The sequence below is a fragment of the Ictalurus punctatus genome, chromosome 6 (genome assembly GCF_001660625.3).
Source record: "Ictalurus punctatus breed USDA103 chromosome 6, Coco_2.0, whole genome shotgun sequence".
Lineage (NCBI taxonomy): Eukaryota > Metazoa > Chordata > Actinopteri > Siluriformes > Ictaluridae > Ictalurus > Ictalurus punctatus.
Window position 1 is genome coordinate 23380269 of NC_030421.2, and position 17406 is coordinate 23397674.

Consider the following 17406-nt stretch of genomic DNA (forward strand, 5'->3'; position numbering starts at 1 on the left):
TGTATTCCAAAATACGACAAAAGAGCTGTTGATTTGAATAATAAAAATGGCAGATGAGCCTATCAACCTTCTGAGCTCATGGATATTAACAGACCTCTCTGGAAGCCCCGCCCCCTTCCCCCCATTTCACATTAGTAATGTTTTGGTCTGTGATCAAGGTGTGTGAAGTACCCTCACTTTTCGTGTGGGTAAATGGAGAATGTTTAGAGTGTTTTAAAAAATTTTAACACATTTTGTCCATGGCTGAAAATTTTGACTGGGGTGGGGGAAGAACAATGGAGTGTTTAATTTAAAACTTTACAAATAATGTTAATGATAATTGCACAGTGATTTAATACACACGGTCTGTTTGCATGTTCTTCAAGAACTGGGATGTGGGCCTCATGGGGGAAAAGTTTGAATACGTCTGCTGTAATGCATTTCATGTCACTTATAATATGATGTTCTTGATTTGCTTTACACAGGAAACTATAATCACACATCTCCAGAGGCGCTATGAAGAACTGCAGATATACACCTATGTTGGAGACATCCTCATTGCTGTGAACCCATTCCAGGCTCTGAAAATCTATTCACCACAGGTTCTGGCACAGCACGCTAAACACAGAGATTAAACTCAGATGAAAATCAGTCTTTCAGCTAGTTTAAATATCCTCTAGTATTGGCTGTAGTAAGGTGTATAGAGCCTAATGGAGTTTAGGATATATATATATATATATATATATATATATATATATAAAGTACCCTCCACTAATATTGGCACCCTTGGTAAATATGAGCAAAGGAGGCTGTGGAAAAACTGTCTTTATTGTTTAATGTTTTGGTCTTTTGTTCAGAAAATTCACAAAAATACTCTGCTTTCATGAATATCAAGCAATTGCAAACAAAACACAAGTTTATATAAAAAAAAACTCTTTGTTAAATATGTGTGTGCAACAATTATTGGCACCCTTTTGGTCAGTACTTTGTGTTGCCTCCTTTTGCCAAGATAACAGCTCTTCTCCTATAATGCCTGATGCGGTTGGAGGATACAGGGCAAGGGATCTGAGAACATTCCTCCATACAGAATCTCTCCAGATCCTTCAAATTTTTAGTTCCATGCAGGTGGATTCACATGTGGGGTGGACTCTTCAGTTCACCCCACAGGTTTTTTATGGTTTCAACTCAGGGAACTGGGATGGCCATGGCAGGACCTTGATTTTGTGGTCAGTAAACCATTTTTCTGTTGATTTATTTTTATTTTTTGGTCAATCCAACCATCCTTTTCACATGTCCAATTCCAGGTTGATTCATAACATTTCCAATTGACTGGAACTTCTTAATTATTGCCCTGATGGTGGAAATTGGCATTTTCATTACTTCTGCTATTTTCTTATAGCCACTTCCCATATTATGAAGCTCAACAACCTTTTTCCACACATCACAGCTATATTCCTTGGTCTTACCCATTGTTATGAATGACTAAGGGAATTTGACCTATGTGTTACCTCATATTTATACCCCTGTGAAACAGGCAGTCATGGTTGAACAAATTCCAGTTCCTAGTCACCCAAGTGTACTAAAAAATGTAAAATGTCAATGGGAAAATACTTCAAATATATTTTTCTCGTATTCATATACATTTATTCATATAGTTCATAGGGATGCCAATAACTGTTGCACACCTATATTTATCAAAGTTTTTTCTGTTTGATAAACCTGTTGTGTTTGCAGTTGTTTGATATCCATGATTGCAGAGTATTTTCGTGAATTTTGAACATTGAAGCTCAAAAGGTTAAACAAAAGTCAATTTTTAACAGCCTTTGCTCATATTTACCAAATGTGCCAATGTTAGTGGAGGACACTGTGTATATGTATATACTTCATTTGGTTAACATACTGCACATGAGACAACTTTCAACTGGTCAGTACTTACTGATGTGAAAGGTTTCATCTTTTCCTTGTTCTGTGCAGTTCTCTAAGCTGTATCATGGAGCAAAGCGCTCAGATAATCCTCCCCATATATTTGCCACTGCTGATGCAGCTTACCAAGGGATGGTGACATTCTGCAAAGACCAGGTATCCACCAGTAGGGTTTCATACCTGTCTACAACCAACTCCAGAATTATAGGCCCCTTTTATGAACAGAGAACAGAAGTTATCTAAATTTAATATGTAAGTTGTTTCTGAAACAGTCAGTTATCTTATAAGACAGTGCTTCAATATCTATGGAGATAGCTGTAATAAATATAATTGAGACTGGCTTTGAAGGCATCATGTTGCCAGGTTACTGAAATATGCTAATGGTCACTAACCATAAAGCCAATGAGGTGTGACGGAATAAAGGATATACACAATCAATTATATAGACAACAGAGCATATATTCTTTCAGCCATTTTTTGCTAGAACTAAAATATAGTAATGAGTATTCAGAAATAACTACTTTGTCCACAGACCTCTTTCTCCCACAGATTTTCTTCAGGGAATATTTTACAACCTGTCTGACATACAGGATTATGGGATATGTAGGACAGCAAAAGATACACGTAGAGTCCTGGTCAGAATTATTTCCACCCCTGAATTGTAAGTACAAAATTTAGAGTATCTTCAGAAATGAATGCAAATGAACCAATTTTCTATAATCAGAAAATTTTAATAACATGTCCAAAGTTATTGAAAAAAAAACAACAAAATGCTTTCATATAGTGAAATTAAAAATACAGACAAACATTGTGTGTGCTGGACACAATTATTGGCACCCTTTTTATAGATTTAAATTGGTTCCTCAAACAAAAGAAAAAACGAATCGGACTCATCTGTGCTTAATTATCGGTGTTCACATGGCCTGATTTAACCAATGAATGATGATTTTACTACATAAAAAGGGGATTGTTTCCAGTTTCTTTTTCCACAATGGCGAAGACAAGAGAGCTGTCTGAGAGCATCAGAAATGCCGTTATCCAAAAACATAACAGTTCCAAAGGCCACAAGGCAATCACTAAAGTCCTTGAAATTCCTGTTTCAACAGATCGTAAGAGATTTCAGTCTCAAAACTGTTAAAACGTTTCCAGGATGAGGAGCGAAGAATAAACTCGATGAGAAAAGTCTGCGAAGGTTGGTGCGAACGGTGGATAAAACACCACGCAAGACATCTAAAGAGCTTCAGGCTGACCTGGAGCAATCTGGAGTGGTGGTTTCAGCCTGTACCATATGCCACACACTGAACCAAGTAGGGCTCCATGGGCAAAGGTCAAGGAGGAAACCACTATTGAAATAAAGGCCCAAAAAGGCAAGCGTAATGTTTGCAAAATCTATCATAGATAAGCCACAGTCTTTCTGGGATAATGGTCTATGGACAGATGAAACCAAAGTAGAGCTCTTTGGGAATGCAGTGCATCAGTTTGTTTACAGGCATCGAAATGAAGCCCATAAGGAAAAGAACACCTCACCTACAGTAAAACATGATGGTGGTTCTATCATGCTGTGCAGCTGCTTTGCTGCCTCTGGTACTGGAGGCAGTGATTGTATCAAACGAATGATGAAATTGGAAGATTACCAAGAAATTTTAGAGCAAAATGTGTTACCTAGTGCTAGAAAACTAGATTTGGGGCGAAGGTCTTTGGTCTTTCAGCAGGACAATGACCCTTACAGCACAAAAGAATGACATCTTACAGCACAAAAGAATGGCTGAAAAGGAAACGATGGAGTGTTTTAAATTGGCCAGCAATGAGTCCTGACCCAAATCCCATTGAAACCCTTTGGAGAGAGCTGAAATCTGCCATTGTGAAAAGGACTCCTGCAAACTTAAGAGCTTGAATGCATAGCAGTGGAAGAGTGGAAGAAAATACCAGCAGACAGGTGCAAGAAACGTCTAGATGGCTACTAGAAACATTGAGCCTGTCATTGTTGCCAAAGGTTCTGCAACCAAATATTAGTAAAGTGTGCCAACAATTGGGTCCAGCATACATTTTTTTATCTGTATTTTTAATTTCACTTGTTATTGGATATGTTATTAAAATATTCTGATTTATACAAAAGTGGTTCATTTTGCATTTATTTCTGAATATATTCTAAATTCTGTACTTACAATTCAGGGGTGCCAATAATTCTGACCAGGCTGTATGCAGCATTCAAAAATTTCTCAGATGAAGGTGCCTCTGAAAACAGCATTCTATGATTTGGATATGACCCAATGCCTTCCTGTCTCTGAATACAACATCACAGGCAGCTTTTTTTTAATGTTTTGGAAACACCCTTAGTCAAACCCTTCCTTTGAATGAACAATAGCCCTAAGCCCTACAAGGCCTGTAATGTTGAACACAGATGTAAAAGGCTTTTTAATGAACAGCATTTCAAGACCCTTTATGTTCGTAATTTTGTTCATGTGGATTGTCTTCAATTCAAATGACAGATTTGAATATAATTAAAATCTGGAGTCTGAAATGGCCATTGAAAACATCTTCATATCTTTTGTGTCCAACATCTATGTTAATGCTATGTGTGATTGGAGTCATTATCCTACCGAAAAATCTATTTACAAAGAAATGTTTACCTCCTGGTAACCAGGTTTTGGTCATTAAATTAAATGCCATTGGTTATTAAATTACATTAAATAAAAATTGCAATTATTTTCAATTTTATTGTATGTAGCCATTTTGTCTGTTCTCTTGAGAGATGCCAATAATTCTGGAGCTGACAAAGTACAAGATCTGTCAGTGTCTTGATGTTTTAGATGTACATTGACAAATCTTTAGTTAATTGAACGAGTTTGATTTGGAGTTTACTGAGACAGGACGATGTGTCATTTTTTTTTTCTCTCAGTGTATAATCATCAGTGGAGAAAGTGGAGCAGGCAAAACCGAGAGCGCTCACCTCATCGTCCAGCATCTCACTTTTCTGGGAAAGGTATGACACACTGGTGTTCTTTGTATAAACGGACACTATTTTAAATGAGAGAGATACTGAATGTTTCACAGAGGTACTGATTCCAGGTTTCATTGATTTTGCTGTTTTACAGTATGTATTACACATTTTACAGTATTTTAAGAATGTATATCCAGTACATTACCCAGAAATCCTCCTCCATAATGATGCGAGTGTTAAAATCGTCAAATAGTCACTCTCTACCGATGCATTGTTCCCTCTGTAGGCTAATAACCGTACACTTCGGGAAAAGATCCTGCAGGTGAATCCTCTGGTGGAGGCATTTGGTAACGCATGCACGGCTATTAATGACAATTCCAGTCGCTTTGGGAAGTACCTGGAGATGAAGTTTACACCCACTGGCGCCGTCATGGGCGCGAAGATCTCTGAGTACCTGCTGGAAAAATCACGAGTCATCAAACAGGCCACGTGAGTGTCATTCTAACCAATCTTGCTATAGCAAAGAGCTAGTTCTTTCTCTAATGCTAGCATAGATATGGTTTACTATTTCCCTACTAGTACTCAATACTCACATTTTTTTTGGCAGAGGGGAAAAAAACTTCCACATATTTTATTACATATATGCCGGCCTTTATCACCAAGACAGTCTGAAGGAATACAGATTACCAGAGAAAACAGCTCCCAGGTTTGAGACTGATCGAACATATATTGTTTACACAACATTTTATGTGCATAAAAGCACAGATGATGTTGAGTGTATGAACTTCTTTTTTTTTTTTTTTCAGATACATTGACAGTGCAAATGGTAAAGTGATGCAGGACATTGTGTCCAGCCAACTATATAAGGACCAGTTTGATGCCATTCAAGACTGCTTCCGCATTATAGGGTTTTCAGAAGAGGTGTGATATGCTGATTTGTTAACTCATAGTAAAACCACTTAAATATGTTCCGGAGAATGAACTGTTACAAGTTCTTTTATTTATCTCCACTTGAGCATCTGATGTGATCGCTCGGTCTCCATTATCACTTTTATATGCTGACGATACCCAAATCTATATACACTCAAAATCTGGGGAAAACCTTGATGTTTATTTACTTAAAAACATGGATGAGTAATAATTTTCTTCTCCTGAATAGCGTTAAAGCCGAAGTTATGCTTATAGGTTCTCGTCATCAAATTCTCAAAGCTGGTCCACTGTCCCTGTTTGTTGATGGCTTTGTTTTGGGGACTCAAAGTAAAATGAGGAACCTTGGAGTCAGTTTGATACCAGTCTTACATTTGATTCTTTTCTACATAGCACTGTTAAAGCATCCTTTTTTCACCTCAGAAATATAGAAAAACTGCACCCAATGCTGCATTTCTCTTTAGCTGAAAAACTGATTAACTCATTCGTTGTCTCTCGGATAGATTACTGTAACGCCCTTTCAGCCGGAGTTTCGAAATCCACACTTAATAAGCTCCAATATGTTCAAAACTCTGCTGCGTTGTTAATCCCTTACACCCTAAATCGCAGACTGTGCTCCTCACAGTCTAATTTGTTGACTCTTCCACAAACTCGCTTAAAATCTATAGGTGTTGGGGCTTTTTCTGTCTATGCTCCTTCCCTTCAGAAATCTCTACCTCTCAAACTTAAGGAAGCTCAGACCTATGACATTTTTAAAACTCAACTCAATACCTACTTTTTTAAACTAGCATTTGCTTGCTGGTGTTTACTATTATTTTTAAAAATTGGCTATGTACTGTTTATTTTGTGTACAGCACTTTGAGAAGCTGCTTTTAAAGGTGCTCTATAAAATAAAAATATAAAAAGTTGATTATTATTATTATTATTATTATTATTATCATTATTATTATTATTACAAGGCCTGGGCCTTCATTTATCAACAGTGCATATGCACACACTGGAGTGTAAATTGTCCATCTGAACTTTTCTGTGCAAAGTGTGAGATTTATCTAATCTTGCTTAGATGTTCGCATATATTTACTCTCAGCTTTGACCATGCATGCATAAGCATCTAAATGTTTATGGGGGGGAATCCACAAGTGCAATGTATTCACACTTCTCATAGGAGCTACAAACAAGTTTGTGGTTGAGTTTTGATATGTTAATGAATTCAGCATTATTTACAGTATGTCTCTTTGTTGGAGTAGATTGTGCCTTATAGCTGATCGGCAGATCTCGGTTAATGAAAACTGTATTCAAGCATTTGTGCTATCAGCTGGGGCCTAAGTTGAAGTTCTGATTTTTTTGGCTCTTTGTTATTTTCAGAGAGAATTTGGGGATATTTTATATTTCTCAGCTAGGATTGTACCAGCAAGGCTATATGCCATAATTTCTCTTGTCTATTCCAATGCACAACAGGTACATTTACATTTATTTTATTTAGCAGACGCTTTTATCCAAAGCGACTTACAAATGAGAAAATACAAGCAAAGTGATATATCAAGCAGAGAACAATACATGATCGGTTAATTGAGCTCCAGAAGAAGCAAAGTGTGCAGAGTACAGGTGTACGTGCCAGAGTAAATTTTTTTAAATTTTATTTCATTTTTAATTTTTTTTTTTTTTATGGGTTGGTTAGGTGTTCACAGAAGAGGTGGGTCTTTAGCTGTTTTTTGAAGATGGTGAGATTCTGTGGTCCAGGTTGAGGTTGGAAGTTCATTCCACCACTGAGGAACAGTTAGTTTAAATGTTCTTGAAAGGGACCTTGAGCCACGCTGAGTAGGCACTACTAAGCGTCGGTCGTTGATTGATCGCAAATTGCGTGAGGGAACGTAGGCCTCAAGGAGAGAGTTGAGGTAGGAGGGTGCTGATCCAGACAAGGTCTTGTAGGTGAGCATCAAGGCCTTGAATTTGATACGGGCGGCTACGGGAAGCCAGTGGAGGGAGATAAAGAGGGGTGTGACATGGGTTCTCCTGGGCTAGTTGAAAACGAGACGTGCTGCTGCATTCTGAATCATCTGAAGGGGTTTGATGGAGCTGACTGGGAGGCCTGAGAGTAGTGAGTTGCAGTAGTCCAGTTTTGAGATAACAAGAGCCTGGACTAGTATCTGTGTAGCCTGTTCGGTGAGGTAGGGTCTGATTTTCTTGATGTTGTACAGGATGAACCTACAGGACTGTGCAGTTGTTGAGATGTGGTCTGTAAAGGTCAAGCTGTCATCAAGAAACACCCCAAGTTTCCTGGCCATCCTGGTTGGCTTGAGTGTGGTTGGGCCGAGCTGTACAGTGAGGTTGTGGTTGATTGAGGGACGGGCTGGGATGATGAGAAGCTCAGACTTTGCCAGGTTGAGCTTAAGGTGGTGTTCCCTCATCCAGACCGAGATGTCCCACATCAGCACAGCAATGATATGAGAAGCCATGAGACTCAATCACCTGCCCTAGAGATGTAGTGTAGATTGAAAAGAGCAGTGGACCCAGATCTGACCCCTGTGGAATGCCAATTATGAGTAGCTGAGTTTCAGAAATATACATGTGAAATGTGAAGAACTTTCACACAATAGCTGGATTTTCTAGCATCAAAAACTAAACGGTATTCTTGTCACATTTATTATACATTGAACATATGACATTATATATTATACATTGTCATAATTTAATTTGTGACACCTACTATGATAAAAAAAGGACAGCTATGCAGAAATATTAAGAAGCACAATTTAATTACGCTACATTTTATTGATCCAAATCAAAATCACACCTACATACATGGTTAATTGTAGGTGTGCTTGTCTTTAAATGAACATGCATGCTCACAGTGTCTCCAAACTGTCAGTTTTTATTATGCTTCAGTGTATATACTGACTTGCGTACACACATTTGAGACTCACATTAAGGCCATTTAACCTTTTAATGATAACTCTGAAAATATATTTTTATCATTTATGTTTACCTGAAATATATTGTTCTACTTGTACAGGAAGTGAATTCTGTATACAGAATCTTGGCTGCTATTTTAAACACTGGAAATATTGAGTTTACTTCCACCACCTCTCAACACCAAACTGATAAGAGTGAAGTGCCGAACTCTGAGGCCTTAGAGAATGGTGAGAGCTTGAAAATATGTTAACATGTGCCTTGAAAGCAAGAAAATACACAGATCTGTTCAACTCTTTAGGTTTACAGATCCGATTATTCTTATCTTGTATGGATATTTAGTACATATCTATATTATTGTATTATTATTATTATTATTATTATTATTATTATTGACATGCTTTGTGGCCCTTTGCAGCAGCGGTTCTGCTGTGTATAGGAGCAGAGGAGCTGCAGGAGGCGTTGACCTCTCACTGTGTGGTAACACGTGGCGAGACCATAATCCGCACCAACACAGTGGACAAGGCTACTGATGTGAGGGATGCCATGTCCAAGGCCCTCTATGGCAGACTCTTCAGCTGGATAGTGAACCGTATTAATGCCCTTCTACAGCCGGACATCAAAAGCTGGTAAGTGAATTTAAAAACCGGTTAACAGCCAGTCACTTTTTACTGATATTAATCAGCTCCATCCAGTTTAAAATAGACTCACTTGAGCCACCACTGCCCCAGATTTAAATCTGTTCAGTTATTTGATTTACTAAAACTGTGAAATATCCAGTCTTTTCAGATGAACAGCAAAGAGTTCAGAATGTAGTTATTGGTGTCTTTCTCAGTACAGAGTCTTAAACCCTGTGCTCTATTTGTGAAAGCATTCTGTTGCGTTCTGGCTCTACAGATCTTTCCCTGAATAAAGTTTGGTATGCACAGTTTCTCCATCTTAAAGGTGACCTCCATTTCATCCAACACAGACTGCAGAATATTAATTGCCAGAGCAAGTGGAGAAAAGCACAATGAAAATGAGGTTTCTATAAATTTTTGATATTGAGTTGCATTGAGAAAATATTATTCAGATGATTAAACAGACTTCAGAAGGAGAATAAGAGGCAGTTCATTGATCCAAGAGAATCCCTTCAGATAGCAGCGTGTGGACATGTCAGAGACTCTAATGCCTTCCAGTCTGTTTCACAAAATCCATATGCACCCATTTCCACTCCAATCTTTCCCATTTTCATCCTTATTGCCACTAATAACTGTTAACTATGGCAGAAGGTGACCTTTAAAAACCGGTATGTTTCGCAGTCAAATGTTGTGTTTCAGGCAGGGTATGAATCCCTTGTTAGCTCAAATTAAGCACTCCTGTATACCGTGTTTAGGTTGTTTGCTTTTTTTGAGGCTATGAAATTTTATTGCTTGTGCAGAAAGTCTGTAATGCTACGTGACCTGTGTGGTATAATGTAAAAACAGGGTGTCTGTTCTCTATGTTTGAAGCGCTGCAGAGAGTGGGATGTACGTGGGCATTTTGGACATCTTCGGTTTTGAGAACTTTAAGAAGAACTCGTTTGAGCAGCTGTGCATAAACATTGCCAATGAACAGATTCAGTTCTACTTCAACCAGCACATCTTTGCTCTTGAACAGGTGAGACACTTGGAGCTCTCTTTAAACCCTGCATTAACGTGCATTTTTGATCAGGTTGTGTATTAACATAGCTTTTATTGTGATTGTGATCTTAATCATTTCAACTGAATGACCTCAGAGCTTCAGGCATATCTGTTCAGTCTCCTTTTATAAAGTTGTGTAGAAACATATACCACATATCATATTTTGTTCAAATATTTTTTTAAAGTGTGTCAAATACAGCTTGTCATTTGTGTGCCAATCTAATCAACAAGTGTGGAAATTGTACATTTCCATGGAAAATTACGGTTCAGAATGTAGATGACTTGAACACAAACATGTGTGACTGGAAAGATTGTTGGTTTTCCAGATACTGATACAGATGGCAAGCAAGGGGCTTAGTGCTTGGGAAACCTTAAATTAGGCTTAAGCCTAATTTTCAAACACGTTAATAGTAATATATATATATATGGTACATGCTACTGGGGTGTGTGTATCTTTAGCTTAAGAAGGGAGACCACATTGTTGTGACATTCCAATTTTACGGAAATTCTCTGGAACAATGTAAACGTATGTTGAAAGTGTAGCTAACAAACGGTCTGAGCCGGGCCAGGCCTGCAGTGTTATTGAGAAGTGTTTTCGGGTTACTGGCCTGAGGGTACTCATACAGTATGTATGATCAACAATGTGTATTCACAATTGTACACAGAAATGGCAGTGTTTAAGTATACCACACCTTTCAGGATATCACATTTTCTCCATTGATGTCATAACATTTCACACTGTATTTATTAGAGACAGCGTGTAACTGTACACCATTTAGTGTAGTGTTAAGCAGTATAGCACAAATGTAATGTATTTGAAGAGGGATTTAGGCACCTCAGATGCACCGTTATTATCAACAGCGAGGCTCGTTTATTCTCTCTCTCTCTCTCTCTCTCTCTCTCTCTCTCTCTCTCTCTCTCTCTCTCTCTCTCTCTCTCTCTTACTCTGTGCCTCTCTCCTTTCCTTTCCTAACTCAGTATTTCCTCTACAGTACAACATACAGTGCTCTTATTATAGCTGTAAACTCCTCCAATAATTAAATTAGTTTGCTAAAACTATTTCCTGTAGGTAATATTACAATATTTACAGATCCACAGAATAGTCCACAAGTTGTTGCTAATGCCATTTTTATTAAGTGTCATTTGTTTTTGCTTAATTTCTTGTCCATTAAGTAAGTGTGTGTGTGTGTGTGTGTGTGCGTGTGCGTGTGCGTGCGTGTGCGTGTGTGTGTGTGTGTGTAAGCATTTGGCCTGGAAGCCTGACTGCATAATTTTCCTCATTACTAACAGCAGCATTAATGAAGTTCATTATAGAGCTGAATGGCGATGTGATTTAACACACACCACTCCTCCTTAGTGATAAACACACTGCACTGCTATTCCACAGCTCTGATTAAAACATGAGAAGGGGTTGCAGAAGCCCATCACAATTAATCTGCAGAAGAGTAGGCTGAAGCAAATGGTTTTGTTTGCATAATCTTGTTGTAATAGTATGACAATATTTGTATTATTAGTTGGCTTCTCGATTGGATTCCAATTTTAAATATGTATTTTTGCTATTCTGCGATTTTAGAGGCTGATCAAGCTGAAGCAGTTACATGAATGAATGAGTGATCATTTGTTGTGGTTCAGTGAAGCTCTACCCACCTATTTGAGCTATTTGTGCTTGCATGTTGTAAGGTGCTGATGTCTGTCGGTTAGTATTGTACGTGCTTCTCAGATGGAGTATCAGAGTGAGGCGATAGATGCCAGTCTGGTGGAGTATGAGGACAACAGACCGATTTTGGACATGTTCCTGCAAAAACCAATGGGGCTTCTCTCACTGCTGGATGAGGAGAGCCGTTTCCCTCAGGCAACGGACCAAACGCTCGTTGGTAACGCACTGCACAGAGCTCAGAGCATTTTCTGCCTTTACTAATAACTTCCTTCCTTTTATGTTGTTGTGACGTATATTACAAATGACCTACAGGCTGTAATTAATACTTTAATAGAAACAGTCTAGTTCTCATGTTCTTTTTTTTTAACCTCAAGATAAGTTTGAAGACAACCTACGGTACAAGTACTTCTGGAGACCCAAGCGTGTGGAGTTATGCTTTGGAATTCAGCATTATGCTGGAAAGGTAATGCATATTTACTGAATGCAAATCCACTTCATTTTCTCTAATCTGCATTTTTTTCAAATCAGTACATGTCCTAATATTTGGACGGTGTGTTCTTGAAGGTGTTATACAGTGTGAATGGTTTTCTGGAGAAGAACCGAGACACTCTCCCTGCAGACATCATGGTTCTTTTGAGAACATCTGAGAACAAATTGCTACAGCAGCTGTTCTCTAATCCTCTCACCAAAACTGGTATGTCTCATAACTCTGGCACACAAAATTGGTTAAATGGTAAATCATGTGGTGTCAAAAGTCCCAGTTTGACCTACTTTCCTGCCATTATCTTTTTTAATGATGTTCCATGATTACTGAAATTGGGGGTCAGCAAAAAAAAAAAAGGGAAGGTATTTACCTGGTCAAAAAGTTTTTCTTGGTTTTTCTTTGTTTTTTAAACCAGGCATGATACTGTAGAAACTTTGGTTAGCACTAAAGTGATGAATGTCTACAGAGAACTCCACCACTTAGTATGGGATCCACTTAGTATAATGTTAATATAATCACCACAGCCACACTAATACTGTGTCATTCTCACACCTCTCATTCACCCCTTAGAGGTCAATCTCAGCTAAAACTCTGAAGAGGTCAAACACTTTTGGGGAGGATTGTAAAACGCTGTTTAGAAGAATATTTGGAATGTGTCATTAATCACACTTTGAGTGTGTTGCTCTACCTGTGGTAAAGGTCAGACTGAGGACAACACTTTTATAGACAGCTCACACAACTGTACTGTCAAATGATGCTAATGGATTGGTAGAGGTTTTTCAACCTCTCTCTCTCTCTCTCTCTCTCTCTCTCTCTCTCTCTCTCTCTCTCTCTCTCTGTCTCTCACTCTCTCTATTGTACTTAACTAGAAATCCTTCTCTTGTGTGGCTGATCACTGGGTGGAGAACTAGTAGGATAGAAGAATAGAAGGATCTTTTCATTTTCACCAAGAACTCCCCCTCGCTTTCCTGCTGTTTTGTCTCTATCTCTCCTGATTTGGGATGTTCCAGCGATAAGGTTTTCAAACACCCAGCGGATGAGATGCCACTATTTAAAGCTCTTATAAAGCATGTGCATCTCCTTTTTTCTTTATCATTGTACTGCCAGTGAGGTGCTTAAAAAAAATGTCAGCCACTAGGTAGGCTTCCAGGCCTCAGCTACTAGATTTAGTGAGGAAGAAGGAAGCAGAGCGTTTAATTATGTATTTCACTCTCCTCTGTAGATAAGCAATTATTTGCCTCCCATCTCCTTTCAGTATCCTTGAGTGTGTTTTGTCTGAGCAGAATTGAAAGCAGTCATTCTTCTACTCTTAATGGAGAGAAAAAAGAAAACCTCTCTCTCTCTCTCTCTCTCTCTCTCTCTCTCTCTCTCTCTCTCTCTCTCTCTCTCTCTCTCTCTCTCTCTCTCTCGTCTATGTGCGCACTTGCCTTTGTGTGTGCACCCATGTGACCGTGCATGCATGCATAGATCAGCTCAGCTGCATAGATGAGAATAGTTCACTCCTGTTCAGTGTATGCATAAATGCAATGATAATATAACAGTTGCTGCGCTCCTCCACCACCTTAATGTGTATGTGGTTGTCCACTCTTATACTTATACGTGCTCATCATAGCTGGCTGACTTTTCATCTTGATACAAACCAGTAGAAACAGCATCTTCCTTTTATGTTACAAATATCAGCAAGATTAGGATTTTTGATCTTCAGGCCAAAATATGAGGAGAATTTAATTTGCATATGTTTATACCCAATTTTGTAGCTTTCTCCTCTTATCTGTGGAATTGCAGCTATCTGCAGGATCTAATACAAATCTTTCTGCGCCTGCTGGTGTTTGCTTCACTGACAGGCTTCCTCCTGTAGTCTGCTTTCTACCACTAGGGGGCAGTCTGGATGACTGATTCTCAGCAAGACTGTGCAAAATGTGTCAACATTCACTTTCTGTCAAAGCTTCTAATTTTCCATCAATTTATTTATTTATTTTGGCCATTAGCTGTCTGTCATACACAGACAGGGATGATGTAGATAACGTAGATGCAGAACTAGGTTGTTCAGGGAAGTGTGTAGCATTAGAAGATCACAGCACCTGAGTGGTATGATTAGATGCAAACTGAGCCCATTTGGATGATGTATAGCATAGAATCATTGGCTGCATGAAAGAAGAAAATTAATTTCATGATTTTTAGGGAGTACTTTGACGGTCTAAATAAAAAGGTGTAAAAATAAAAAACATTTATTTTCAATGTAATTATGTAAAAATATCAAGTATTAATTTTCAATAACACAAAAAAATGATTTTGAAGAACTAATGAACAATAAATCAAGTAGTTTCCACACATGTGTATACAATATAATTCTTCCTCTTCATATTATTATTATTATTATTAGTAGTAGTAGTAGTAGTAGTAGTAGTAGTATTGTTATAAACAGGGGTAGCATATTGAGGGATCCCTGTCCTATAAAAATACCAGACTACATGCCTAATGGTGTTTATTGTAGCTTATAAGTTAACAGTAATAGATGAGGCCCTGTGTGCTCAGACCTCTTGATTACTCAATAAACAGAAAATTATTTTTAATTAAACAGATGTACAATAATTTATTGTAATTATACCGATATATTGTCATCCAACACATAACGCATCTGATTCAGTTCCTTTAGGGCTTGCGAAATCATTAGCTGTTGAATATATATACTATAACAACTGCTATAGTACTTTTTCGCTGTGAAGTCCAGAATATACACAGAATATCTTGTAACCAGACCATACACAGTGTTATAACCATAAACACAAGAAAACCTTTTCAGTGTTTAGAAATGAAACTAAGCTTTAATCAGTCCTCCCCTTCAGAGCTTCATTGTTGAGGCTGAGGCCTGTCCATGTGGCATGGCTTTGTCACAGGAAATGGATTATATTTGCATGGACAAATTCCCCTGAAGCCTGAGCACATCCGTGGATCAGGCAGATCGGTATGTTTGGGTTGGCCCTGTTCTAAGATGCTCTGTGGGATCTGCTCTCCCGGCCTGCGGTCATAAAAAAAAAAAAAAAAATATATATATATATATATATATATATATATATATATATATATATATATATATATATATATATATATATATATATATAAAATATTATATTCTACAGTAAGACCTCAGTATAGATTTACATTAAGCAGCTGTATATTAGAAGAAAAATGTAAAGGTTGTTAGATGGAATAGAGTCGTGTTTGTATTGTGTGAAGACTGAAGTTTCATAGCAGGAAATAAAAAAAAAAGTTTTATAATTTGGAGTTGGGTCATTACATAACCATACAGAACAAAAATATAGGCAACAAAATCACATTTCTTAAAAGAACACCTACACCGTGTGCCAGTATCACAGTCAAGTCATCCTTAAGTTGAGTTGAGTTGCATTATCTCATCCTCACATCCAAAGTCAAGTTCAAAATCATTAAGTTGCTACTAGATCCATCCATCTTCTATACTGCTTAATCCTTTTCAGGGTCACAGGGATCCTGAAGCCTATCCCAGTGAGCATGGGGCATGAGGCGGGGTACATCCTGGACAGGGTGCCAATCCATCGCAGGATCCATCCCACAATCACATAACACATTCACATACCCATTCATACACTACGGACACTTTGGACATGCCAATCAGCCTACCATGCATGTCTTTGGACTGGGGAGGAAACTGGAGTACCCGGAGGAAACCCCCGCAGCACGGGGAGAACATGCAAACTCCACACACACAGGGCCACAGTGGGAATCGAACCCCCGAGGCAAACGTGCTAACCACTAAGCCACCGTGCGCCCCTAAGTTGCTAGTCAAGTCAAAGTCGAGTCCTTAATGGACTTCCCTGTGTATGTTGCCACCCATGATGATTTAGTTAATCAGGGGGAATCTTTTTGCCTTAATTAATTTAAGTAGGCTGTAGAAGTCCAATTACATGTCAGTGAAAGTTCTACAAAAATAACAATACTCAAATTTTGACTATTGTTATCATAGTCCATGTTGAGTCTTTAAAGATGTACACATTCAAGACAAGTTGTAAGGCATGAGTTCAGGACACAAGCACTACATGTACAATTATAATATAGTAAATGTTTATGACTACAGAATGTCCCAAAAGTCTTCCTACATAGGGGAATATTTTTGCCAGCACCACGTGGGCTGTGCCTTCGTGAGAGTATGTTCATGGAGGTCCACTTCTTGGTTGGTCTGCAACACTTCCAGTCTTTTTGAATTTGTTAATAAATTTGGCAACATTGTTGTGTGATGTGCTTGCCTTAATTTCTGTTAAAGTCCATCACAAACTTGCAACAGCTTCCGGAACCAGCCATGAGAATGATTTCAATACGTTCTTCTTTTGTCAAGGCATCATTAAAGGCTATCTGAAAATGTAAGGAGACTTTTGGGACACCCTGTAGATGAACATAGTTTGAATAGCCAGTTGCTTCTTGTATTTATACTCTGAAGATGTGTGCTTTGGCTTATTCATACCATATCCCTCAAAAATCCAAAAAGTGCCAAGTCTGAATCTGCTTAGTTAGTGACTACACCGAGAACCCTGATGTAAAAAAAAAAAACTTTTTTTACTTTTTTTTTTTTTTTTTGTTCACCTGTACTTAGATCATTTCAGGTAAGATAACCTTAACAGGGCGCTAAATAAATATTTAACCCCAATCTCATGTCCGTAGCAGCTCTGCAGAATCTTTTGTTGCGTTTCTGCTGCGATATGGAGAAAACAGTCACACTTTTGTCAGCTGTCAGAACATCTCTTGATAAAGTAAAGCTGTGGCAAGCATCCAAAGCCCATTACAGCGTGCTCTTGCTCCACTGATTGATGCTCCCTGACAGTGAAACATGCTGTTCAAAATGCCTCTGGCCTCGAAGCACGGGATACTGACGTGGAAAGGAGGCAGTGGA

At 38.3% G+C, this 17406-nt stretch overlaps 1 protein-coding gene across 1 annotated transcript in view; it reads left to right on the forward strand.

Moving 5' to 3' along the window:
* myo3b (myosin IIIB) overlaps positions 1-17406 on the forward strand; it is a 78950-nt gene that overhangs the window by 20100 nt on the left and 41444 nt on the right. The window contains exons 10-21 of the mRNA XM_047155982.2: positions 465-581; positions 1954-2058; positions 4802-4885; positions 5130-5332; positions 5451-5549; positions 5650-5764; positions 8784-8910; positions 9099-9309; positions 10171-10318; positions 12062-12215; positions 12373-12461; positions 12563-12692. Of these exons, the coding sequence (XP_047011938.2) occupies positions 465-581; positions 1954-2058; positions 4802-4885; positions 5130-5332; positions 5451-5549; positions 5650-5764; positions 8784-8910; positions 9099-9309; positions 10171-10318; positions 12062-12215; positions 12373-12461; positions 12563-12692 (1582 nt within the window). The remainder of the gene's footprint in view (positions 1-464; positions 582-1953; positions 2059-4801; positions 4886-5129; positions 5333-5450; positions 5550-5649; positions 5765-8783; positions 8911-9098; positions 9310-10170; positions 10319-12061; positions 12216-12372; positions 12462-12562; positions 12693-17406) is intronic.